The following is a 27,785-nucleotide window of genomic DNA, read 5'->3' as shown; positions in this document are numbered from 1 at the left end:
AAACTTCACAGGAAATTTTGAATAAAAACTACAAAGCAATTATTTTTAACTAGTTTCTTTTTTACAAGGAAACATTTCATTCATAGATACTCAGGTTAGTGGGAATACCTACCCATACATGACTGTCTATATGCATACTACACATCCTTAGTGACAATATACAATTAAGAATGCTTCCACTTCTGGATTTGTATATTCAGGATAAATTAAGTAATTTAAACCAGATTTCAGAAACATTCACAACAAAGTTACATTGTCAAGATTCTGTATGCTTTGTCTAGAGTAAGAAGCATTCATGGGGATAAAATTCCTCTGTGTATGCTAACATTCATTTTGATTGTCATATAAGTCATGCTTCATAGTGGCTGCCTTCCTAATCATAAGGATATCTTTCATCCTTCCTTCTCCTTTCATCTCTTTTCCCCACCCCAGTATGATGGATGTGCTGGAATAGAATTAAATACAAAAGTTGCATCCATATAATGTGTAACATTTGAGGATTTTTGCATCTTTGCTAGAAAACAAAACACTTAGGAAAGCAGGAGAATTATTTCTCTGATGAAATGTTGAAGACTGATTGATTTATTATTTAGACACTCCTTTGGGTATTTTCATCCTTAGCCTTTCTTAACTCTTACTGTAGAACTATGACATATTTTACACCCTTGTTCCTCAAAAAAATGAAAGATGTTATTTTCATTAGGAATAAGAAGAAGACATCCAGGATTCAACACTTACATCCATTTTACCTTTCTGCTTTCTCTATTTTTAACTTCCCTCTTGCCTAATTTAGAAAAAAGTAGCTGTTTCATGTTGTGTATCAGATCACATCCTTTCTAATAGGCAACTTTAGAGCATCCTTCCTCAGTATTTTGAGGGATGCAAAAGAGACTTACCAGTACTGTGCTGCTTCTTCTCATTACACCATCATGAACTTGTAATATGTCATCTGTGTGATGCTGCTCTGTATTGTCAGAGGACTAATTTAATTAATTTTTCTTAGCAGTCCCTTAACTGAATTTTTGAAAGACAGATACAATTACAAACACAGCACAGGAAGAGCATAGGAATAATGTCTGTCACAGCTATACAAATAGATGTATTGCTTCAAAAATTCCCCTACTGTTGAACAGGCCATGTAATCTGTAAAGAATTATATGTAAGGGGGAGAAAGATACTAAGAGCAATACTGAAACTTATTCAAGTGGTCAAAGACAGTAAAAAATAAATAAATAAATAAAAAAGATCAGAGACATCAAATCACATGAGTGTCTGCAAAGTGCAGTGGCTCCTCTCCCAGGCAGTCAGTCTAAAAGAAGATAAAAATTATCCTAATGCTCTGGTGGAGGAAGAGAGAAGGCTCCTTCAGGAGAAAGAGCCACAGTGGCATTACAGCCCACAAACTGGTATCCCTAAGAGATGAGCATAAAAAAGTGGGCATCACAAGCAAATAAGGTTTCCTAGTAGCTTCAGTCATTCGGTAACACAAAATGCCCATGTTGCATAAGGCAACTGTGTTTCCTTAAAACACAGTCCCATAACTGTGTTTCCACTGAGCTGGAGAGTTGTTTCCATTCTTGAGTTGCCACTTTGAATTCCTGTGGATCTGTATTAGGATAACTTACTGGTAGAATACACTGATACAATACCGTTAAAGAATACCTAAATGTGGCCTGTCTTCAAGAGCTCCTATCCCTTGGCTTATTCAGCAAGTTATCCTAATTTGAATGTAGAAAGGCCATCTGCACAAGAAACCCTGGTAGCCGAGCAAGCTGTGACAGCCAGTGACTACGCTTCTTTAATATTACTGGTAAATGTGCTGCTGCCAAGTCTGTCGTAAGAACACATTCTTTCACCTTTTTATGAAGGAATCATTTAAATGCCTTTTCCTATTGCTTTACATGCACTTTACAAAATGGGCACAATTGGGAGACTTGCTTTACTCTCTAGTCAGAAGGAGAGAAGCTGCGAGGGGAGAACTGATGAACACAGCCACAGACACCCACCACACACATGCACATGCTGGAATGAGGTACTATTAAAATTTAAACAGAATGGCTGTAAGCATTCTTAACCCATTATAGAATTGGTTTTTTCTAGGTAAACTGAATCCACTCTGAAATGTTAGCTGAGCCTACATTTACTTTTGCAACTGGAAAACATTTGATATGCTTTAAAATCAAATTTTCTAAAGGGAAAGTAACTTTTTTCTTTCCTTGTGTTGTTTAGGCCAAATGGACCATTTCATTGAAGATATGTTCTGGATTCTGTTTCCCAGACACAAAAGCTGTGATAATCCAAAAATGTGCTTTCTTGTAGGTTTTTCAGTATGAGTTCCAGTACAGTTTTAAAAAAAATAGTAGTATACAAGATGAATCCCAGATAACTGCAGTGTAATATCTAGTGGTTTCATGGAGTACCATTTTCCAGGGATATATTCATAAATGTTCATCTTTAGTGGTCTAAAGTAATCCTCATTTTACGGGACAGTTAAAGACTTCTGTTTTGATGTTGTCTACTGTCTTATCTAGGAGTGATTCAGAACAAAATGCATACTGTAAAGGAAGGTTCAGCATGACGGTTTGCTGCTAGCATTTTTTGAGGGGAACCGCAGTATTCTCCCAGATGGAAAAGAAACTTACAAGGCAGTTTTATTTTTTACAGGTCTATATTATAGCTAACCATTCTTCTACTTATCACTTCATGTACGTGGAACACTGCCTGGTTTTGGAGTCTTTCCACTTTATAATGTACAAAGTTATGGTAATATTTTTTTGACACTTGAGTAAGAAACATTCTTACATTTTATCAGATTCAAGACAACTGACTACCCTTTGATTATTTCCAGACACATATAATATCAGTCACAAAGGTAACATAGTATTAGATTTAAGGTTCTGACAAATGTGTCTGCAAATGAAAATCATACTGCTGAAGCTGTATCAGCCCCTGCCTCTCTGAGGGTCGGTCATGCCTTGAGTGGAGGAACATCTGATCTGCTTGTGAAGCAGCTCCACAGTGGTTATAGTTTACTTTATTTGTTGTTTTGTAGGTAAGCCTCTGTTATTTTCATTTTGCTTTGTATTGCTCTAAAAAAAAAGAAGTGGTTGTACAGAAACTGTTTGAGAAGTGACTGAGGTACTTGGGCATCAAGAGCTAAGGCAGAGGGATGGCAGAAGTGTCTGTCTCATCTCTTGCTCCAACTCCCACTGTGAACCAGAGGGTGGTCAAACAGGGAGGGCTGCAGACGTGCCCCTCTTGGCAGCAATTTGGGTGCAGGTGCCTATGCTCTGGAAGCTGTAAATCTGTGCTGCCTTGAGGAGGAGCCTGGGCTCCCAGCCCTGCCTGCCTCAGCCCTCTCTGAGGGGACAACAGTATGAAGAGCTGCCTTTTGCTTGCTTTTCAAGGGATCTTCACTAGCAAAGAGACCGTAAACCTTAAACATCTGAATGAGCTAGGCAAGGGTCAGAATCTTATGAGAGGAAATCAGTAATAAGAATGTCACAGACCATCTCCTAGGTTATTTGGAGTTGTGCCCTGGGTATGTCATCATTTTCTCTTCCCTCTCACTGAATCTTTTTTTTTTTTTAATAGTAGCCTTAATGACAGTGAAATGGATCTGAGTGCAGTACCTTTAAGTGCCAGTTTCCCCTTGTATGGCATCCATCTGTGAATGCAGTTGGAACAAACATCTGCTCCCAGAAATTACTTTCTGACCTATGCTGTTTTTTTCAGTGTCTGCCAGGCTTCTCATCACCCTTCTCAGTAATCCCAACAGGTCTGCAAAAAAAGTAAAGATTCTTATTCATGTGACATTGCAGCCACTTCAGCTGGCTTGTTGAAGCTCAGAAGTTATAACTGAAGGAGCAATGCAATCCTTTTCATAAGAAAAATTTTTCAATTGTGAAGGTTATCATGTTTGCTAAGCATACATAATCCAGGTTGATCTTCATTATAATTTGGACCCCACAAAAATGAAAATTCATGTAAAGTATCTTTTTCAGCTAAAATTTGAATTAGTGGGTAAATAACTAATCTTTAAAAGCAGAATGTTACAGAGACTGTCACAGCCACACATTAATACGTGGCTGTTCCCTTCTGAAAACAGGATGCTGAGCTTGGTTTTAACTATCAGCTTGCACATGGAATTATGTGTAGTATTTTGCATAGGCTTGCTGACTTAAAAACTGTTTTTAGAGCTAATTGATGTTATCAGAGCTCTGCTTTTATCCCCGAATCAGTTTGGCAATAGGTTTGTATTCTTTACCAATTTGACCATTTTGTTTCTCTCCATTTAATTAAAACTTCTTCGATCATTCTGTTTCTTCACATACAGTTTTAAGACTCTTGATGTGTTAACATGTTTTTAATATTTGAAGTATTGAGAAAGCCAAGAATTTGTAAGTTGTCATGTTCATATAAAATTTGCATCTATAACATCTGAAGTCTTGTGAATTTCATAGACTTGTATTTATACCCATATTATGTCCCTGTGGTGTTAGGCAGAATTCAAAGGTTATGTATTCTGCTTGGAAACTAGTTTTTCTTTAAAAATATTTCTTCAGTCTGTGAAGACATTGTTGCCAGGCATCTATATTAATACCTCTAGAAAAGAAGGAAATACTTTCTCACATGTGATTAAAATGTGGTAATCATTAACACAGGAAAGCTGTTGAGTCCAAAAATTTAACAAGACTTCTGAAAGGTTATAGTCATCAACAATATACAGGGTTGTAATTAATATAAGTAAATAATTTGGAAAAAATGCTAAGCGTAGTGTTTAAGGATCCAGTTGGTCTTTAACCATCAGCTCCCAGTTGGACAGAGATTGCTTTGTCAACCTCCATAGTTTTAGCTTTTCTCTATAAAGCATCTGGCACCAGCCACTATGAGAGACAAAACCCTGGGACATGCACATTTGCTCTGACATGACACGACATGCTCCCTGCCTGCCTTCTGGCTGATTTAAAGCGTGTAACTTCTGCATTAATTGACCACACTGCACCAGTTTTCTGTGCGTACACAATGCCCTGCTGCTTTGTACGTGTAGGAAGTAGGAAGCAAGGCACTAGGAGCTTTTATTGCTAGGCTGGATCAAATGAAGGTCAAAGATGGGTGCTTCAGAAACAAATACAGCAAAGTAGATACAGACACTTCCCATCTTCTTCTAGCTTTGACAACTCTTTCTCGTTCCTGTGTTTTTCAGCTGTGGTCAGGCCAATGCTCTGCACTGTCCTGCAGGGTCACACACAGTTGCAGCAAAGCAGCAGGAAAACAAAGGAGAGAGAACATGCAGTGGTGCACAGGGAGCAGAGTAAAGCCTTTTTCGTATGCACCAGGGAGAAACAACATTGTGCTGCTGGCACTGCATATGTCAGATTTGCTTTTGTGTCTGAGATCCCAAATGAGCTGTACTGGCTATAGAGCTCTGCTCTAGACAGCAGGAAAGAACATCAATGCCATTTTATTTGGCACCTGTAGTAAAGATGTGATGCAGTGGGTAGACATGGAAAATAAGCGCTCTGCAGGTAGTCTGTCCAGAATGGGATCAAGGCATGCTTGTGACAGCACAAATAAGCTCCCTCAGAGTTTGTTAAGCTCTTTGTCTCTTTAATTTATCTGGGAAAGAAAAGACAAAAAACTAGATTTCTTGATAGCTTTCACCAAAAAAATCAGTTTAAAAATAGCTTCACAGTCAGTATTTAAGCAGTCTGAGAAATGTGTTGTGAAAGCAAAGACAAAGCAGCATTTTCCCACAAATAAATAACAAGTAATTTTCAAATGAGAATAACTAAATGAATTCTAACTGCTGGAGGGGGTGCTGATTTTGTGCTGATATTGAGACAGCAGCAGGATCCATGGCTCCATTCAAGGGCTTTTGCTCACCAGCAGCTTCTCTGCAAGGAGAGTGCCCCACCAGCTGGGTAACAACACACCGCTGGGGCATTGCAGCTCTTCAGGTGAGTTTGGTGTGCCAGTATGGGGGGCCTTCATTCGGGGGGTCACTGGGAGGGAAGGAAGAAGGCTGAACATGAGCGGATGTGTTACGGGTAGTGTTTGTTATGCCTTTGCTGAGCAGTGGAATTGTAAATGATTTGTTTGCCAAAACTGAAAGTTCATTGCAGACTGACCTTGTTTTGATTGGGAAGAGCCGAGGGGGGGCTATACCATAAGAGTAAATCAAGCTTATGGCTTTGCCTGCTAGTTTGTTCATTTGGCATTAGAGAGATTATATTCTAAGTGGGTTTTAATTTCAATGTTAGAATTTTTTTTAGTCTTTTTAGGATTTACTCTGTATATATGAAAATAACTTTCATGTATGAAATAAACTTTCCATGATGGTGGCACTTTTACACATTTTTTAATGCTTGAGAAGAAGTTCCCATAGATCGGATCTATACTAGGTGTTTGTCAAAATAAAAAAGAGTTGTGCTAATCTGTTTTGTGTTGGGATGCAGAAATTCATTACCTTCTTTTTTTTTTGTCCTTTCATATACTTCATTTGGGAAAAATACTACCCACAAAACATCTGTTTGGGGGTTGGTTTGTTTTTCAGACTGAAAAAAATGTGTTTCCAAATACAGTTGATTTTAATTGAATGGTTTAACAACATTTTTGCCACTTGTGTGAATATATTATTATCCCTTGTTATATTGCAGAAACTGTGGTTAGGAAAGTGTCTTACTACAAGTTCATACTGAGCAAATTGTGAGAAATGGAGAAAGTTGTATTTCATTTTAAAATGCTGATACAGCATTCATTATGTAATAGAAAAAGATGTTTCATGCAGTGTTACTTTTGAATTTCAGTTATGTGAGACTAAGATGAGAATCAGTTACAAATTTCAAGTTCTGTTCTCCTAGCAGCACCTCAGCTCCTTTTGGCAAATCATTTAACATTTTCTGCCTCCTATGTCACTCACAATTTTGAGTGGGGATTTTATTGTATTTATTTCCCAGATGTACTTAAAGTATTTCATTCATATATGTAAGTGTTTTGAAAATAATTTTATTTATACATAAAAAATATATCAATCTTTATTATATTATATAAGGATACACATTTGTAGGATAAAGACTGTGCTCTCCATCAGTGAACAAAATTTTGTTTGGTTTCCTTTGACAATTGAATCTGTCTGGCAGCTCATTAACTCATGGTTCTCTCGGTAAACAGAAATTAGTGGTTTAGTATCTTGTTAGAGAAACTTTGAAAATCAGTATTGCCATTAGAGAGTTAAGTCACACATTCATAGCTAGAATTTTTTCCTGTCTCCTTACAGCTGTTACTGCTGTTAAGAAAACTTACAAAGGAGCTGGCTCTTCTGAACGCTCTAGTGCATCGCAAGTCAGCAGCTTCCAGCCTTTTTCAAAGCATTTCTATGCTCCTCCATTTTCCAGAAGTGTGAGCTCCAGCATAGGTTATTCAAGGCTATCTTTTCTTAGCAGCCTTGTGAAAACTTCTTAAAATAGTAGTTCAATAGACTATAGGAGGAAAATTTCTGATCTAACTAATATCCTTCTCTTTTCTATTTTGTTGCGTGTCCAAGGAGACCACAGTACATTCTGGTATGATTTTAGAGAACACACAATATTGAATAATGCGTACTGCCAGAGTTCTGTGATGGAGTTGTGACTGAGAATATCTGATTTACACAGACAGTTTAACAATTTGGTGTCCTTGTATCCATCCAAACTGGATCCATTCTGGATCTTCTGGGTTCCAAACAAATAGAAAGGAAAAGTTTTTTAATTCCTCAGTGAAGCTAAGATAGCATCAACCAAGCATATTGAAACAGTAATTTGTTTGGAGAGCAATGAGGTGAAACTGTGTAGGCTTAGAAAGCATCCACATCCAAAATTACAATATAAGGTACTTCTTTGTCATTGTCTATTTCTTGTTTGCTTCAGTCTATCACAAAATACTGTGTTTAAGCACTACAAAGAGCAAATAATTTAAATTGCTTATCCAAGCAACAAGTGACTTGAGAAAGTAGACATAGAAACTTGAACTAACAAGATTAGAGATGCTCACAGGTCAAGGTTGATACATGATGACAGTACAGTGATAGTGGTTGATGCTGTTGATAACCACCACAGTTGATCATTCTTTGGAGATAACCCTCCCAGGCTCTTCTTTCTGACACTTCCCATGATATCTACAGACCAGAAAGCTGACCTGCAGCTGAGAAGTGTATATCCTAGGTTTTATTGTTTCCCAGTCCTGAAAACTAGATCACATCTACTCAGGTGGGATTAGCAAAGCATAGACATCTCCTCTTCCATTTTTTTCAACTCCAGTTGTTTTGAGGTATTTTCCAAAAATCTCATAACCTTTGGTATTATAAAGGTTATGAGATTTAGTTTAAATCAGGTAACGAGACCAAGCCAGTTTGTCAATTTAACAGTTAAAAAGAATTCATTTTAAGGAGCCCTTTGCTATAATTCCTTTATGTTCTTTAGAAGCAGTTCTTACACACACATCATCTTTGCCTGATATGATGTTTCTTAAGAAACTTTACTTACTCAGTTGTCAGTGGATCCAGTTAATTGTAACCAAGAGGGCTGGTATGGCAGCAGTTAAATGTGTTTTTATTCACCATAGTTATACAATCTTTTTTGATTTCTTCATGTTGTTATTTGCCATTGAAATGACTGGATGATGCTCCTGATACTCTTCCTAGCACGGCATACTGAGAAGGGTAAGGTTTGCTGCATTTTGAGTGCACACAGTTGCTTCACATCATCTACTGCTGCCACCATCTCCAGATTCTGGGCTATAATTGAGGCTTTCTGAAAGTTATGAAGCTTTTAACTAAAATGACTAGTGAAGATCAGCAGCACAAAGTGAGGCTTGCTCCCAGATTTTGAAGAACAGCACTTCTAGAAGAACACTTGGTACAAAATAAACAGGTTTCAGAGGAGACGAAGGGTGCACAGTCCCTGAGCAGCTCATATGAATCACCCAAGACCTCTCCCCACCATCAAATACCACAAAACCTGCTCTGTTTTCAGCAGAAACTGAGCTGCTGGCACAGCTTGGACACCTCCTTCTCACCAGGAGACCTGAGCGCTGAACAAAGCAGGAGAATTATGTACCTATGAACACCAGATACTTAAAATACTGTTGCTGAAACAGCACATGAGAAAAATGCCTTTATCCTCTGGAATTATTCTCTCAGAGGCACGTTTCCAGCACTGTCTGATATATTGGACACTTCTCAAGAATGGGAACAGCCTTGGGAGCATCTGACATTAGGATTGAGCTGAAGGGAAGGATTTCTGCTGGCTGAGGAGGTGATTTTGTACAAGAGGCAGTGAGCAAAAATCCTCTGCCAGGGTTTCTGTCTAAAGCACAAGGGGGAAACGAAAATCAGGATGTAGGCCTTGGCCAAGGGAGCAATTACTTCTGGAAATGGATTTGAGTGGGCTGGGATGAAGGAAAGTGTTTTGGAACAAGTCACCTGGAATTTGTAGTCCTCTTTTTTTCTCTGCCCCTTTATTTCCTCCATGAATGGTTGTTTTTTGGGGGAGTTATTCGATGAGGGGTTTTGTAGCTTTCATTTTTGTGGTATTTTGTTTATCAATTAACCTATCTAAAGCAGAAAACAGTTCTGAATATGTGAAATGTGCTGCATTGTGGATTATATAAAAAATAGTACTCTCAACTAACACCATCTAACATGCTACCTCAGAGAGGTGTGTTTTTCAAGGAAAATTTAGAATATTAATTCCATTGTGCTGTTATCACGGGGACCATTTTCTTCTGCTTCAAGTGTGGTTTTACAAATTCTAAGATGAAAATTAGCTGAGAGAACTCTGCCAAGAGGACCTGCAGTCATATAAATGAGTCATAAATGTTTTACTTAATTGGGGAAATTGCTCATTCTTTTACAGATTACATCTATTCCTAAGCATTTTATTTAATAGCTAGTACAATGCCCACTCTGGGTCTTCGGTGCTTCCCTGCATCGCTAACAGCAACATTTGAATTTCAGTGGTATTACACTGACTCATTCACCAAGAACTTAGCCAACCAAGCAGTGACCACTTCCTTGTGTTCCCTGCTTCCTTTGGGATATGCACCTACAGGTCTCTCCAAAAGCTGTGCTGGACAGATGTGGACTGTTGTATGGGTTTTGTTTTTCCCTTAGGGAGCCCAGGAGATCACTTTTGGTTTCAGACTGTTTCTGCTCAAGATGAGTAACTTTTCAGATCCTGGTAATCCCTCAGAGCATGTAACGGGGCACAAGTTACTTCTGCCTCACTTAAGCACATGGCAGCAAGGTCAATTAGGGTTGTATAATCAATATTCGGTACTTTTGTAACTTCATCCAGATGCTGAGAGCAGAAGAGCAATATCCATGTATTTTGTTGTTGTAAATCCTTTCACAAAAATTGAACAATTGCCAAGAATGTGTAAACATTAAGTAAGCAGCAATTATAATAGAATAATTGATGCCAGATGGACTTCTGCACCTGATATCAGTCAACATGCCAGTGAAAAAGAGCCATTTATTGCAAGGAATACTACAGCATATGTCGGGGTAACATCAGCATCTTTTCAAACATTATTTTGATTATTTTGAAAGCTGCTAATGTGTTGAGTTTCTTGGTGTGATTGTTCTTAGGCACTGCAACAAGATCCTTTTTTGTTAAAAATTTCCTGAGAAGGAAATATGATCTTCACTCTCCCTAACTCCTCTGGCCATAGTCAGGTTTGGCAAATTTTCATTAAAACTTAAAAGTGAACTGTTATTTAAACACTGACTAAAGATCATTGCTTAGCCACTTTAGAAATCCTTGTTATTTTCAGGCAATGAAAAATAATGAGATAATATTTTCTTAAGCATTATGTAGCTATTAAAGTAAATTTCTAAAAATTATTGGTGTTTCCAAAGCTGCATTTATTGGTTTGTAAAGGTTGATATTTTTGCAAGGAAGCACCAGCTTGCCTCCATTATGCATCTGCTTTTCCTGATGTGAGAGTTGGAGGTTTGTTTGCTTTTAAGAGGTGGTGAAAGTTCACTTGAGCATCAGTTCAGGCTTTGGTATGGTGTCATTCCCTTCTGTAATACATGAAGGGTGGGTGAGATGTAGACTATATTGAGCATGTTTTGTTTTGGCAGTTTCATTCTGGTGTGTTTCTTGTAATTACGACAAAAAATGTTTTTCTCTTCATTATTCTTTTTTGTTATTTTCATGTGATTTTATTTACTTCCATCATTCAAAACCTGAGCTACCTCTGAAGTGATAGAGCTCTGCAGAGTGGAGGAATTTTCCAGTTCTGTGGAACAAGCTTCAAGCTGATCCTGGAGATACTTAGTATATGCTGCCTAATTTTTCTGCACCCTTCCCAATGCACACTGAGTGCAGAATTCTATGTACTGTAGGACAGTTCAGTTTGAAGATGAAATGACTACTCACTGGAAGTATTTGCACAGTTGCATCCTTCAGAGTGCTGTAGTCCTACCCACTACCCTCATTGCATGGATACTCTCATAAAATGGGGAATGCAGGGACCTTGAGGCATCCAGTAAAAAGATCTGCACTCTGCACACACTTCTCCAGCCATGCAATGCAGTGAGGTGACTGTTAATCTTTCTCTTCCACTACATGAACTGCAATTCCCTTCGTGCCAGCTTCCAGTGCATGGCCAGCACCACACATGTCAGTGGGAATAATCTACCACTCAAAATAAAGAGCACCTAAAGGCAGGCAGGGCTAGAGACCAGGAGAGATTTCTTCAGAAAGCTCTTCCATTCGGCTTTGCATGTGCTGAGATTGACAGGTGCACTGAATGGGAGCAAAATTCTGGTTGTTGATCTGTCTTCCAGAGCTCTAACTCACACTAGGAAACATTATTGAAACCCCGAAGCATAGCTCATTCATGCCATGCCTCAGGATTTGAACAAATTCTGGCATGTTGACCATAATGCATGTAGGTTTATAGCTCTGTTTATAAATCTCTTGAGTTTCATCTTGTATTGTTTCTTGCTGAGGGAGTGTGGGATGTGCAGTTCATGCCATCAGATTTTATTGAGGAGTTATCCGCAGTCATGTGTATGCTGGATTCTCTTGAGAGACAACATCTGTTTTCTGCAGTATTTCAAGTTTGAAATGGTTGTGGGTTGTCATAGCTTGTTTAATTAACAAAAGGATACAATTAAATAATGGGAATTACTTGCATTTCTTGTCAATTGCAACATTACCTCCATAAGCCACAAAACAGGGATGTTTCCTCGATAAGCTATTTGCTGATTTTTTGGCATCTTCTAATCACTTGTTTTCCCTACTTTGTGTAAGTACAGATTCCTCTGGTTTTCTTTCTCTATTTAGAAACCATGTTATGCCTGTAAAACAGACACATCTTGTCTTATAGGGGAAAAAGACACTAAGCATGAGTTTTATGTAGTCCTCAAGACCATCTGTTTTGCAAGCCATGCTATTGTGCTAACCCAGTTAAGGCAATCTGAGGTTCTATAAGGATTTTTCTTGTAGATAAATAATATATATATATCTATACATATATATAGGTGGATGTACACACACTTAAAGGCAGGATATGTTGATGACAGATGGACATAAGTATGATAAAAAAGGAAGCTAAGCAGCATTGTTCTTCTTGGGACCATAACAAACGTGTCTAGCAGAGTCTTGGTGCTTGACACGTTTATTGTGTTTTTACGCGGTGCTGTGTAACTTTTACATAGATCCTATGGCCAACTAAAGTTACAAGTCAACACATAACTGTAATTTAAATGAAACTCAACTTAGTCACTCTTTCAGTGACAGTGGATGTGTTCTTGGAGAGGGTGTGGAACAACACTTTTGTATGGCTTCCTAGAAAATAACTGGCGTTTTCGTTCAGTCATGTAAATAAACTTCTGAAAGATCACAAATGCCTACTATAACAGTAGCTTTCAGGCATTCTTAACTAAAATTGTGGTTTGTCTTCCACCAGTTGTGCATTTCCAGGAGCATAAATTATCCTCAGGATAAACTGACCCTAAGACTTGCTGCTTTTGCCTCCTAAACATAGAGTCCTATTGTAATAAAAAGCCAGTGTATGCTTCACGTCACCTCTCTGCAGTTGATTCACTCTCATGGATGCATGGACATTTGCACAGTTTGTAGAAAAAATGGTTTATCCCAGTGAGTTCCTACAAAACTAGTTCCTGTTAATTCATAAATGATTTATTTTGGACAGCAGCTGGATGAATTCTTTGTAAAACCTTTCTTTTTCCCTGCATAAAGCATTCATATGAATTGCATAAAGCCTTAAGGTACAAAGTTTATGCTTTATATTTTCCTTCTCCCAGGGAAAGTGTAATAGTAGCAGTTTTGGTCAAATTAAATACTGATTATTTCAGCTATCTAAATTTAGTCTGTGGTTTTCAGTGGATAATGTGCTGTCATTTGCTGCTTCTAACCCTGTTCTTTTCTCAAAACCATGCTGTGCAATGTTTCACAGCTACCAATCCATAACCCAAATGTTGTTATATTAGAGTGGAGAGTTGTGCTGATCTCTGTGCAATATATAGAGGGTGTGTGTTTTATGAGATGCCTAGCAAGCTACTGTAGGACTGTAAATTTCTGTGGGTTTTTTTCATGCTGTACATACCTGCTACTTACCAAAGTGATTTATGTTTTAGGCACATTTTCTCTTTCATTGTTCATTCTAATTTTTTTCGAGTTTTAGAACTGAAGTAATTTTAGTAAGTAGTTATCTCTTAAGCAGTTATCAAGAAAGCCTGGAGAGGTGGGTGTAGTCTGCCAGCTGCTGTGCAGGTGCGGTATGTGCTACAGCTGGGGGGCAGGTTAACATCTCCCCTCCACGCACAGAAATCTAGGCGCTGACTTAGGTCAGGGAGAGGGATGCCTCTGGGTCATGCCTACTGAAGTAAAGACCAGGCTGTGTACTCACTCATTAATGCCTTCATCCAGCATCGTGGAAAATGGTGAGAGGGAAGAGGATCATTCTGAGCCACATTTTCCATGTGGAAAGCCAGTCAGCTGAAACCTCGATTCAGCCTCGCAGATGACTGAGCCCTCTTTTCTTTCCTACCTGTTTGGTTGAAGGAAAGAAATGGAGGACTATAGAGGGAATAATCAGTAGTAATCTCCTCAGCCAGCCAGCCATCTCTTCCTATTGACCTTGAAGTAATGAAAACAGGATAGATTCTGCTGCATGTTACCTCTGTACATCCAGATAATGAGAGCAGAGAGTAATGATCATAAATCTACATGACTTTGCCTGTTTGGAAGTCTGGGCCATGGGGAAAATGACAGTATGTGTTTTATTTTCACTCTGTAATTCACATAAGTATTCTTCCAAAGTGTTTTTTCTGTGTTTGTTTTTTTTTTTTCCTTGTACTTCATTTTATCAAGCAGTAATTTTAATTCAGATGAACCCATTCCCTTTTCTTGACTTAAATTTTCAATCTGAGAATAGTTGTGTTCCCTGAACCAGCAATAAACTGATTTGATATTCACATTTTATAGATGTAATCGTTTGCCATTAGTTAATACAGAGGACTTACACTGGTGTAGGACTAGGCCTGTGAAAGAAAAAAGAAATTCAAAATATGTATGTAGGGCTTTTGTTTTTAATATTTCTTTTTTTTAAATGGGAAAAAACTCCCGTAAAGTATCTATATTAGGGGGGAAAAAAATAAATAAAGAAAAGAAGAACCTGGAATTTGGGAGTTTACTTTCAGTTGTCAAACTGCCATACACAGAGTAACCAGAAAGTTGTCTTTGGCAATTTGTTCATTCCCCTCCCAGTGAGATGTAATTCATTAAGGCAGTTCCTTTTCAAGCATTAACTCAGAAACCAGGAGGAATCTGAGACAGAAAGTAATTCAGTAACCCTAATAATGTAGTAGTCCACCTAGTGTGGCCAGTGAATAAAGAATAGTAGCAAGGTGTTTTAGTACTTAGCTAAAATGCTAAGGCAATGTCAGCCAATAAATGATGTCATGCAATCAGAGGCAGGGTTTGGTCAATGTAAACTGACAGTTTTGTCTTTTAATCCTGCTACACACAATAACAAAACATCAGGAAGGACTATATTTAAAAACAGAGGAAATGTAGTGAGTCCACTAGAAGAGCTCGTTGCATTGTTTTTTCTCAGAACTAGATCTCAAGTGAGATGATGGCTGGACCAGTACTAGGCTCCCCGAGGCTCCTTTCCCCCTTCTCAACATGAGATTAACCTCTCAAATGGTAGTAGAGCTCTCTGGAGTTAATGGGACTGTGGTGGGGAGATATTACAGTTTGCTTGTATTTCACTCACGTAGAGACATTATGTGAGTGTTTGGAGTGAAGCTGAAGCACAAGGCAGACGTTAACCCCATCTCTGAATACGCAGCAGATCAGGTTGGCATAAACAAATGCAGTCTGATCCAGGGCAAGGGGGGCCTTTAAGTCTGGCACTCCAGAGGAGCTAGGATGGTGGTCATGTGTTTTTCCTCTTTTGAGGCCAATTAGTCTGTTAGAGCTTGCCTTTGGCCAGAGAAAAGATGTAGCTGATCTGTGCTTCTTAGGGAATTAGGAAGGATGGAGGGAGGAATTTGCCCAGCCCTGAGCTCTCTGCTGGAGAGCTGGAGGTGATGGCTGGCCGCAGCGTACTCTGGCTGCTCCCCTGCAGCCAGTGGCCTGGTGGTGATCTGGTCATGCAACAAACAGATTTAATTTATCAGCCAACCAACCCTGCCCACAAAAACATGTATTTACATCAGTTCAGTGTGTTGAATAAGGCTGGCTGCAGTAAGAGGGGGAATCATCCCAGAGGTTCACAGGGTGAAACTGTCCCCTTTCAGCAATGTGCTTCAGCTCACATTGTGAAAACATACCCTAATCTGGCTCCTTCTGTAGGTTATTAAGTTTGGAGTGTTTCTGGTACTCAAGCCAGTGTAATCTTTTTCTTTCTATACAGTCATGTTTGAAGGTTACATCCTGTGGTCAGGTTAACCACCAATTTTAATGAGCTCTGCTGATATGCCCTGGCTAACAGTTTGTTCCTCAAAACCTAGCATCTCTTAAATAAGTTTTAATGCTTAAAGACTCTTAGCCAACAGTCGAGCTAAGTTGAACTCCAGGTTTGTTTCCAGAGATTGTAAGGTCTTTCATCAATTTAGGTATTGCTACAGGCCCTAGTATAGCAGAGCCATTCTCCACTTGTGAGCTTAAGATGTCGAAAAGATTTAAGGAGTCATTGTTAGAGTGCTTTGAGTTAGTATAAATACAGTGAGATATTCACGGCTTTTAAGTGTCATTTTAGGAAGACTAAGGGTTTTAATCCAAAGTGATACAGGTTGATCCAAACCGGTCCTGCCTTAAAACTGCCCCACAGTCACAACCTTTACCCTATGCCAGTGCTGGCATTAGTGACAGGCAAGCCCTTCCTGGCTCAAGGTGCTGAAACTGGAGAAGAGGAAGCAGATCAAAACCCAGCACTATTCTGCCAAACCTGCTCTGCAGACATCTCCTTTGCAAGGGAGAAGTGGAGAGTCCTGAGGCAGGGAGTTGAGAAGCTGGGGTACCTCTGATTTAAAGTGGCTTAAACTGTTGTGGACCAGCACCTCAAGGTTTCCATGTCACCTTCGTGTCTTTAATTGCTGCTAAAATGCCAATTTCATATAATAGTTATAAGTAGCCTGAGCAGAGCTGTAGTTATCTGTGTAATTTAAGTCCATGAAACTATTCACATGTTTTAAAAGTATGCAGATGCTGGTGTCTTATGCTAGATCAGGATCTTAATTAGGCACAGTTTGAGATAATTGGGTTGCTTTAGCTTCATATCTCAACCTTCTAATTCTAACTACTAAATTAGGATTCAACTGTAACCCCTGTATGTTTAGTTGAACTATTTCAATTTGTTCCTTACATTAGGTAAGTGTTGCAATTAATTCTACTTCTCTGTTCTGGTTTTCTGTGGGAGAGGTCTGAGTTAACAAATTTGTATCACCGGGTAAATTCAGACAATTATGTCCTTGCCCTTTGCTGTGGGATTTTTTGTCAGGAGATATAAATGGATAAATGTTCTGGATAAATACTTTGAGGAACAAGTAAGTCCCAGGGTTTTCATTTTGTTACGGAGTTTATTGTCAGGTTGCTATTCTAGCCTGTATTTTGTGGCTTTTGTTTTCTCTTTCCTGTCTTTTGGAAGCTGATACTTAAAAATTAATCAGAAAAGTACCAAGCTTGACATTTTTAACAAAAACAAAAAATGTGGTAATGATCACATCTGCAGACGAGTCCATGTTGAACAATCCAGCCTTTCTAAGGTTTACATGGGTGGAGTGATTATCTGCTTACAGGTGCACTAGTATAACTTAATTTCATTGTTTCCACAGATGAGCACCATGCCAGGACTTCCCACAAGGCCATGTTTCTATGACATCGACCTTGACCCCATCACAGAGCAAGTGGAAGGATTGTTTTGAGAGTGAGGTCCAAATTCAGGTCAGTCAACAGCCTCTATTTTCCTGTTTCAGTTTGGGGGAAGATGTTTGTTTCTAGCATGTGTATGGAAAAGGTTGTCAGGAGTTTATCTAGGCCCTAATTTTAGTGAAGACTTCACACACTTTGGGGGGATTTGAGAAAATGTTTCATAATGTGCACTTTATCACATAGGTTTCTCATTTGCTGAATGGTGTCTGACACTTTGCTGGTGTACACTAATGGTGCCTTGGATTTCGTGGCACTGTCAGTTTGGCTTGAGGAGAAGCCATCTCTGCAACTGTACTGCTCTTGGCTATGGAAAACACCAGTCTGAAAAAAACATGTCATCTTAGCTCAAAAGAAATAATCTTTGATACTACACTTGTGTGGCAGTGTGTGTCTGTCATTATGTAGATACACAGGAAGATGTTCAGCTTGTTCATAGCTCTGCTTTGTTTTTTCATGTTTTGTTTTTGTAACCGCTGTCATCTCTCTCAAATGGTAATAAGCATTCCAGGAACACAGAGCTGTCCTCTTAGCCTGTTTTTCATGCTGGATTCGCTCCCTTTTCCTCGAAGGTTACACTTACCCTCCCACCTCCTCCCCTTTTCTAAGTACTTAATCTTCTTGGTGTCCTGCTTTAATTTTGTGTAGCATGATCCTCACTTAAAAATCCAAGATGTTATGAAAATATTTCATGCTACTCCGTTTTAACCTTGTAACATAAGTGGACTAAGAGAGAATGTAACCCTAACTGAAACAAACCATGTGTGCCTGTGACGGGATTCTCTCCTTTCATCACTTAACTCTCTCCTTTCCCCCAGTAAATTGGTCTGGAAAGCAAAACAGTTTCTTTTAGACTGGACAACAATATTACTGTGAACTAATAGGACAGTGGTGGGACCCCACATCAGCCTTGAGGTGGATGTACCCAGGTGCTTCAACCCTGCTCTAGCAAACCTTTACTCTGGTTTGAGCAGACCGGCTCTTGTTTTGGTGTTAGTATGGATTGTTCAGAGGAGGGGAGAGGTTTGTACAACCCAACCAGACCAAGTTAACTGTTTGCTTGCCCATAATTGAATGTCACAATATTTACGTAACATGTGGCGAGAGCAGATTCTGCCAGTTTTTGTGTGCCAATCAAGACAAGTAAAAAGCAGTTAGCTTGAAAGTTAACCTGCATGCACAGGTAATTACTACCCTACGTGCAAACCATCACTGACTATTCTGTTTCTGGGTAGTGTTATGCATACTATTTCTTGGCATATATCCCATTCTTGTTACTGATACGTGTTAGAAGTCTGGAGGCTTGATGCATACATATTGATTCATCATGTGTCAGTCACGTAATTACTTCTGACTCATTTGAAATCACTGTAGAATCCTAATGTAAAATCTATATGCAGATTCACATAGCCTGCTTAATTGGGTGTTTACTGACTAGTCTTACACAAATCCATCCAAACCATGGATTGGTGAGTTTTGAAGAACAACAGTAATTAAGCAGACAAAATACTCCATTCCAATTGTGAAGACCTTTCATTGGAATTTGTGCATGAAATGAAAATGTTAAATTTGTCTTTTAGTTAGTGATGGTGTTTTGTCAGATGTAAAAAGAAATGCTATCAGTCACAAAACATAATAGTGAGGTAGGAAATAGCATACATATCCCACTGTTAATAAATTATTTTAATTTTATTATAGAGGTATTGTTGGCATCAGGGAGATGAATGATTCAGTAAGTTTAAGCCTTTTAAAGAAAAAGGGCTTGATCATATATATTTTTTATCAATATGGGTACATACTCATGTGTGTTCCTACTTTTAACATTCTAAATAAATGCCTTGAGGGTATTTTAATACCTAGTGAGCTCCACACAAAGTAGTCAAGTGTTCATGAGCTCTAAAATTCATCTGGTTCATGTGCTAGATTTGTACATTTCTAATTCTGCATGAAGAAAGAAACAATATTCCTATGTAGTCTTTACATCCAACTTTCTGCAGAGAAGTTTAGTATTATTATTTCTTTTCACACATTCACCAAAGTGAACCCACAGTGTAGCTGATACCACACTATGAGGTCTTTGTTTCTATGATGGGAGATCGAGGGATTTTGTTTTCACTTAATTTGAATTCTTTTCATAGTGATATAGTGTACAATGTAATATGATATTGTGCCAACTCATTAGGACTGATTCAAATCTTTAAGATGTTGTAATTGAAAAATATTTAGAGATTTGCAGAAGAGCTGCAGATGTTTCATTATAAACATGCCTGCAGAGCTGAGAACAGTTGCTTTAGTGTGCAGTATTTATCCTCCTCCGCAATGCATATTGACATCAGACTTGTAAAAGAGATACAGGCAAAAGTTCCTGCTTCTCAGGATGCTGTGTGAGGCTCTGACTGAACTGAAACATTGGTTGTCTTTAGTCTCTCTGATTTTTTCTCTACCACTTCACTGCATTAATGGAGCAGATGACAGTTCTCACAAAAATTTGCAGAACACCAGTCATTAGAATATGTGCTAAAAAAGTCATAGAACTTTATCATAAAAGTCAACTCTGTTTTTCTCTGTTGACAAATAGCCAATACATGGACACACAGTATTGCAGTCTCTCTGTAGGAACAACATGATCTATCAAAGAATGAAACATTAATATCTAGAAATGAACCCAAAGGGATCTGGCTAGTTCTTCATCGCTGGCCTCTGTCCTATTTAAATTGTACTTCCCAGCTCATACACTAAAGAAGTTGAATTTGTTTCCTTAGGAGCTGTCTGTAGAGACCACCAGTCAGAATAAGACTTACATGGTGACAAGTCTGCCAATAGGAAGAAATATTAAAAAAAACAAACGAAAAACCAAAAAAAAAAAAAAGTATTACTTCCACAGCAAGGGGAATTCATGAACCTGACTCACTCTGCACAAGTAAAGTCTGTTAAGGACCCTTGTGAGCTCTAAGGATCCCTCGAATTTAATCAGTGGCAATAGATGCCTGCTCTTACTCGGCCAGTTTGGCTTTGAGTATTTGGGTTGATGGGGGAGTTGGAGGTGGGTTGTTGTTCTCCCTGGTTGGTTTTGACTTAGTAAGACAGCCACTGTCCACAGTGACAGATATATTCTTGCACTCTTCTCCTCTTCAAAAATGGCAGAGCATCAGAATTATTCTAATACACATCATGGATACTTTGCCACCCTTGGAACTTTTCTGAGTGTGAGAGGAATCCCAGAGCTTTACCTGTGGGCATCTTCATGGCCATAAAGAAGTCCATGAGAGTAGGACACCAAAACTGATATTCTAAAATTGCAAACTATTTGTTAGATGTTTTCATCTTATTCAGAAAGGGATAGAAAGTGTTTGAAGACTTTTCCTTTACATCCACAAAACTGGATTCTATGAAACAAAAACAATGACTTCTTTTAGTCTCATTCCCCAGTACTGAGTTTCAGCAATTGCTACAGTAATGTACAGTCTGAAGTCCGTATCATACTGAAATATGAGTACAGATTTTTGTTTCTCACCTATGAGGGTTACACAGATAATAAATAGGAGGTGCATGTGGCATAACTACCCATTTTTGTTTATTATGGTTAAGGCAAAAATATTCCATTTCATTGAACCACTGCTTTTCGATTATGATGCTTCAATTTTTTTTTTTACTTTAAAGAAAGCAAAGATGTCTTGCCTCAGTGTATAAATTCTTTATCTTTCTCATTTCAGAAGCCTGAAAACTCAGAACTACAACTTTCCTGTTTCCTGCAAGTAGGAGACAAAAATGAATCTGAAATATTCCTGTTATGTGTCTCTGGAGGAATGTCAAGATAGACCAAAGAGCAAAAGTTTACTCCTTCTTCAAACTAGTTTTTATGATGAAATATAGCTTTAGGGTTAAAAAAAAAAAAAAAATCACAAAAAAAGACCAGCAAGCTGAAGTTTTACTCACTGTCATGCAGGAAACACTCTACTGGGGTTTATGCTTGTTTGTGGATAAAATGACATTGAAAATGAGCAGTTTTTCAACTTGGAGTTTTCCTCTTTTCTCAGAAGAGTTTACAGAAGTATTTCCTTTATCTTGGCTATCTAAAAACTTGTGTAAACCCGATTATGCTGTGTGACCAAGCCTATTTCTCTCTGAAAAGTACGCTTTTGCTCCTGGCATTCAGGAGCTGAAGCTACACACAGATTAACTGCACATTTTTGAGTTATCATCAAATGTTGCTCTGGATGCATTTGGGCAGCAGCCAAGCTTCGAGCAAGGAAGATATTAAACAGACAAAGAACAGAGAATGTATTTTGTAAAAGTTTTTTAATATATAATTTGTTTCCTTGTTGGGCAAAGATCTTTTGAAACACTTAAGCCATAGCTGTCTTGTATCCATAGGTCTGTCTTTATCCAAAGCATGTGTTACAGGCTGTCCAGCTGATTATGTGGTTGTTGTGGTGACGCTGATTGTTCAGAGAGGGCACTACTCCTTCTGAAGCACTGTTTTGCTCCCGTTCATGGTTAATGAAGCCTCCTGCTGTGCTGGCTCCCGACTAGAGTTTTTCCCTAGCAGTACACAACGCCCAGTAACAACAGAGGAACGTCCATCAAGCAGGGATGCAACAGGGCACAGCTTTGTGTGCTTCATTTTGCAGGTTTTAACCACCATACTTGCAAAACTGGAGGGTATTTTTATTTGAAGGGGGTATTCAAACAAGCTGAATTGTAAACCGTGTTCTTAAATTTACCTCAGTAACTTACCTTTCCTGGTTTTTCCTAAACCTGAAGCAAAACAAGCCTTAGGCATAGGATACTGCATTTAGCTTTCCAAGCCGCTACTCCTCAGGAAACTCTCGCTCACTGACTGTTGGTTCCTTCAATAACAAAAAATGCAGCAGAACAATAGGGTGAATCGAGACAATAGGCCATTGTTTTTTTAGGTAAAAAGCAGTGAAATAATGATGAGAGAGTTTATTTTCCTGATGACGTTTTCCATCCTGTCGCTTTGCTCTGCTTACGCACATCTGCATGTTATGGGCTTTTGCAGTGTAGTTTTGGTTCCCTTCTACAGAGCCACATTTGGAGACTTAATTATCTCAGGAACTCTGTAGTAATTGAGGGGTTTGTTTTGGTTTTTAAAATCATGCTTCGTTATTTATAAACTCAAGACTATAATTACGGACAGTAGAGCAAACTGGGGGCAATTAATTATCTGTGCCTTCCCTGGAGTAGCACGGAAATGTCTGTTGACTGCATTTTAGTGCTATTCATAGCATGGACCTCCAACACCACGGGGATTGCTGTGAAGATAAATTTAAATGTAAAAACTAGAGCAATTTGATATTTTATCCTTATTAGACAATAGAGCTCATAATGGCCTAGACTGTGGATGCTTTAATTACACTGGGACTGCATGACAAACATGATAAGTAGAAAGTAAGATTCAGGTGTGGCTCTCACAGCTGCTGGGAAGAAAGATTTCCGATATAGTCTATTAAGCTGTGCAACAAAATACAACCATGCTCTTTATACACATAGCAGCATTGTAAATTAGTCTTGCACACACTGAGCTATCTAGCCAAGAAATAGCCAAAGAGTTTTGGAAGAAAATAAGTGTGGTTTCTGGACACAGTTTTCCTAGTAGCATCCTTACAAGAAAAAGAAATAAGGTTTTCCCTCCATCTTGTCCAGAGAAATTCAGAAAATCATAATTGTGCCTTACTAGGGGTCACCGTGGTTCCTCTGCAGGTGCACTGGAATTATCAGTGTGGGATACTAAATGTGGCACTAGCTGACTGCCTTGTGAAGCTTCCATATGGATGTGGATGTCTAAGCAAAACGTTTTATAAGTCACCTCAAACTGCTGCTTGATACCTTCTATAGTGGCACCTCCATATTATCCCTTCAGGCCACGCACACTGAGATTGTTTATCTGACCCATCAGTCTCTCCCTAAAACACCATTCCAGCTCATTTAGTTGAGAGTTGACAAACATCCTGTACTTTTTCTACTATTATGTGCACAGGATTTGTTATTTTGTTTAGATAGCTTCAGTAATTCAAGAAAGGTGGAATGGCCCTCTCTTCTTTTATCATAGCTTTTCTCCCACCCCATCTAGTTTAACTAGCTGCAAAAATCTCTCAAGCTGTTACATTTTTGGTCCTTTGTCATGATGCAAAGCATTGAGCTATTGGCCACCAGCTAACCTGCAGAAACTGCCACAGTATATTTCCTGGGGCTCCCCTGATACTGAGGCCTTCATCCAGAAGAGTTCAAAATGAAATCTTTTTAATATCAGTGTTATTGTTAGGTTTATCACTTGTTACATGGATGTGACTGTAGGTATGGGACCCCTACCTTTGCATCTACAGTGAGCAGTGTTATCACATGGCAGAACCAGGGCTTGATAAGGCAGGTCGCCATGCTTATCCCTGCATTTGCTAAAGTGTTTTAAGTACCATGTGGTTGTTTATTATCAGAAGATCTGCTTTTTGTTGTGGCTTAATACTTTGCTACTGCTGAACTACTTCTGTAATGACATTGAAATACTTCAGACTACATGCAACTGGTTTCAGTCATTTGTATTCTAAAATTCAAAATCCCAGAATTTCAGTTGCCATAAACATGAAAATAAAGTCTGTGTGTGTACTAATGTTTAGTTCGCACACGTGGTGTCTGTCTGAAGTCTGAATTAATTAATAAAATACATCCATTATTTAATATTGTTCTCTGTCTCTCTGATCTTGTCTATTTAAATAGCAAATTCTTTTTTTTTTTCATAATTCCTTATAAGCCACAGAGCTCTGGCACTGTGGTTGAGTGCCAGATGTGAGCAAGGCATGGTACTCTTACCTGGCTTCCCAAAACCTAGGAAAGTGTTTGCTCCCTGGCTGTTGCCACAAAGGGCCATGCATTCGAGGGTTGTCCACATGTCCACAGGATCTTCTCTGTCAGTACAATCCTTTTGAACTTGGTTTGTGCTTGGGGAAGGACACACTAGGCTAACATCCTGTCCTGGTCCCAAAATATTTTGCTTTACCTTTGGTCCTTGACGAGAAAGGCTGTATCAGATGCAAGAGTCAGTTGGCCACTTTCCACTTCTCAGTTGGCAGCTGGATTTGTGTGAAGCAGTGACAGCTAGAAGAACATATATCTGTGGGCTTCTCAAGGTGGGATTTAAACACGAGTGATGCAAAAGCTTCAGGAACTATGGCTGTTAAATCAGCTGGTCCACAACACAGCAGAAAGCATGCTGGGAGCAGGAACTAATAAAACGGGGAAGGTGGGGGAAGAAATCGAGCATCGCAGGCACGTACTGGCCAGTGCTTCTGTTTTCTAAACAGCTAAATGAAATGAAGTCTCAACCATATGACTTGCATTAGTACTGGTTTTGTAGCATGCTTCTCATGGCTAGATTTCCAAACAGCTTTTCAGCTTCTCTACAACATCTCAGCCAGGACCTTACCCATACGGAACAGGTCTCAAGCACTAGGTTTGCTCTTCAGTGTTCCCTGGGCCTGCCCTGCTGATGGCCAACCAACCAGCTAGGGTGAGCACGGGAGGCATATGCAAACTCTCCCCTCCACTGAATTATTGGGGTGGTGAGGGAAGGTAACCAGTTTTATCCCTTTAAACGTGTAGTTTTTCACAGAATATTCTTTTGAGAAAATATTTCTGAGAAAAATTTTAGGGCCAAGGTAGGACCCCCTGCTTGGGGGGGTTGGAATGGAAACACTGAAAACCCCTTCAAGCATCTGTCCCGAGAACAGGACTGCTGTGCTATACATGTTACCATACAATGTGGGTTTAAGGCCAGAGTGTTTATGTAAAGTAAGCTAAATTCAAATATTTTCACAAGTGTGGTCATAATAATAGTTCCCTGCTCCATGCAGCTGAGTGTAATATATTACGTATATGCAAGCATGAGCAAGAATTTATTTCTGCATGCAGAAATTTTTTATGTAAAATCTTCAATATCTGCTTCCTCGGTAAACTCTTTAACTTAGACCTTTTGAGTAATGAGTGGGAAGAGCTAGACAGCTACATTCCATCATAGGCTCAAACGGGCAAGACCCTGACAAACCTTTTTAAGTCAGCCCTGCATTGGGTAATCTCCAGGTCCCTTCCAAGGTAAACTGTTCTGTGCACGCATGAACTGTGATGCTAGTAAAAAAAGCTGGGACTGAGGAAACACAAAGCTGAAATATACACATGCACACACACTACAGACACCTTAAGAACTGAACTTTGCAGAGTACTAATAAAAAAGAGGATGTATCAAATACAAGTCATGCCCACTTTTATGCAATACACTAAATCAAGGTTTAAGTTACGACATTCTAAAAGCTAAATTGTTTCCCACTGGGCAATTTCATTGCAACTCATTTACCATCAACATCTGGTCAAAGTTAGATTCCTAATGCCAAAGACTTTCAGCTTTTCAGAACACAGCCTGTTAGTTGCCCATATAATGCAGCCCCTGCATGTTCTTATCACATGCCCAGTTTATATTAACTCTCCAGAAAAATATAATTATGGCTGTATTTGTACAAGCATGTATTATATACATGATATGTATATGTGTGTATATATACACACACACCCCACGCTGTGAATTCAAGGATATTTCCTTCCATTTTTATTTTTGAGGGAAGGCTCAAGGGGAAACCTGAGAGAGAAAAATGTCTGACTTGCAGCAGCAGACCAGCTCCTACACAGCTTTCAGTCAGACAGAACCTCTGCAAGGAGACAACCTCCCTGTATTTGCTGGCCCCATGCTTGGGTGCGACACATATTCCCACACAGCTCGAGCTCATCTGGATCACTTTGGTGTCTCCATTGCAGTCAGAAAGAGTTATATTTGCCAACCTGTTTTTTTCTCAAGTGTTAGAGGTAGGTGAACTCTCCCTGAAGAAGATTTTTGGGGAGAGCAACAAAACCAACATCTAACTCCAATCTGCTCTTTATGATGTTAGCCTAAGGTATCCATTGTTGATTTTTCCCCTATGTTTAGAAAGTTCAACCACTGTCATTCAGTGATAGACATTAGTGCCTGGCAAAAGCTTGTTCATCCAGGGTGAAACCTGTATCTAATTCTGCTTCTTGAACTACTGAAAGTCAGACAGCCTTTAGATCCCAGTTTGTTAGTAATAACCAAATATGCAAGTTATTTCATTCTTAATAGTAAGTGGAAAAAGGAAAATAATAAGGAAAACTATGAAGATAGTAAACGAAGAAACAAAGTACAGGAGTCAGCTTGGCTCTTTTGGGACAGAATTGCCTGAAAGCAATTGTAAATCATGATGAGTCTGAGAAGCAATTTCACTAAATCTCACTTTTAAAAATTCCTTTAAATTGAGCAGTATATAACTTACCACCAACAGTTTTGAAGAAGGCTATGTATAATACCAAAAAAAAAGTACATTTAACTGCAAATTCCTACTGAAAAGGGAACTTTTAATATTAATTTTGTTTTATGGAGACACACTAAAACAGCACAATGTAATGAAATGTTACTAAGAAACAGTAAATAGATGAGCAGCAAGTGAAAGATGTCATCAATTTAAAAAAGAAGTATAAAATATCTTCTGAGAAAACAATACACTTGGAAAGTCTGCTCCACTACTGGAGCAGACCCAAAGCCAATTCATAGCCAGTGAGCTGTTTCCCATCACTTCTTCACAGTGTAGACTATCAGATCCTCAGGGACAGGAGGAAGATCTTAGGTTGAGCTTTCACCTGGCATCACCTATAGCAACTGCAGGAAATCAGCAAGGTGGTAGCAATTGCCCTGGAGCCCCGAGATGGGGAGGGCACCTGGCTCAGATTCCTATATTTACTGAGTCCTCCTCATAGGTGCCTGTTCTGTGGTGGGTCACTGCTACAGATAACCTCACCTTCTGCTAGATTTGGACATCTCTATCCCAAGACTGCATATACTCAGCAACAAACAAACCACACACCAGCTTGGAATCAGAAATGGAAGTGTTATACCCAGTATGATTTAAACACGTCTGGGACCTGTACAGACAATCCACAATTATCAAACCAACAGTTTCACAAGCTGTTTAAAAGACAGATGGTCTGTTTTTTTAAGCCTTCAGAAAGGACCAACAGCATCATCATCCAACACTGTGCTGGGGGAAGAAGAAATTGTGTGCAAAAAAGATACCTTAAAACACTACTTTTCTGCTGGTATTCCAGTTTTGTCTCTTTAAGCTTCAACAATAACACAAAGAAGCCCCAAAACCTCAATCTCTCCCAATGAGAGGATCCCATCAAATATATTTATCTGCAAATGGATTTTTACCCCAAACATCTCTAATGCTCAATTTTTTCCACTGTTTGAAAATGAGTGGT

General features: G+C 38.9%; 1 protein-coding gene across 6 annotated transcripts in view; it reads left to right on the top strand.

Annotated features, from left to right (window-relative positions):
* The window catches only part of MTHFD1L (methylenetetrahydrofolate dehydrogenase (NADP+ dependent) 1 like), a 148,792-nt gene extending 124,445 nt beyond the window's left edge, over positions 1-24,347 (top strand). For all 6 annotated transcript variants that reach the window (XM_051801648.1, XM_051801650.1, XM_051801651.1 and 3 more), the window contains 2 exons: positions 17,357-17,465; positions 21,164-24,347. In XM_051801648.1, the coding sequence (XP_051657608.1) occupies positions 17,357-17,446 (90 nt within the window). In that variant the 3' untranslated portion in view covers positions 17,447-17,465; positions 21,164-24,347. The remainder of the gene's footprint in view (positions 1-17,356; positions 17,466-21,163) is intronic.
* Positions 24,348-27,785: the final 3,438 nt, after the last annotated feature.

Source organism: Manacus candei, unplaced genomic scaffold (assembly GCF_025592945.1).
Source record: "Manacus candei isolate 608988 ecotype Guabito, Panama unplaced genomic scaffold, ASM2559294v1 h1tg000052l, whole genome shotgun sequence".
In the NCBI taxonomy this organism is placed as follows: Eukaryota; Metazoa; Chordata; class Aves; order Passeriformes; family Pipridae; genus Manacus; species Manacus candei.
The sequence above is the reverse complement of the archived record's forward strand: the minus strand, read 5'-3'. Positions and strand labels throughout refer to the sequence as shown.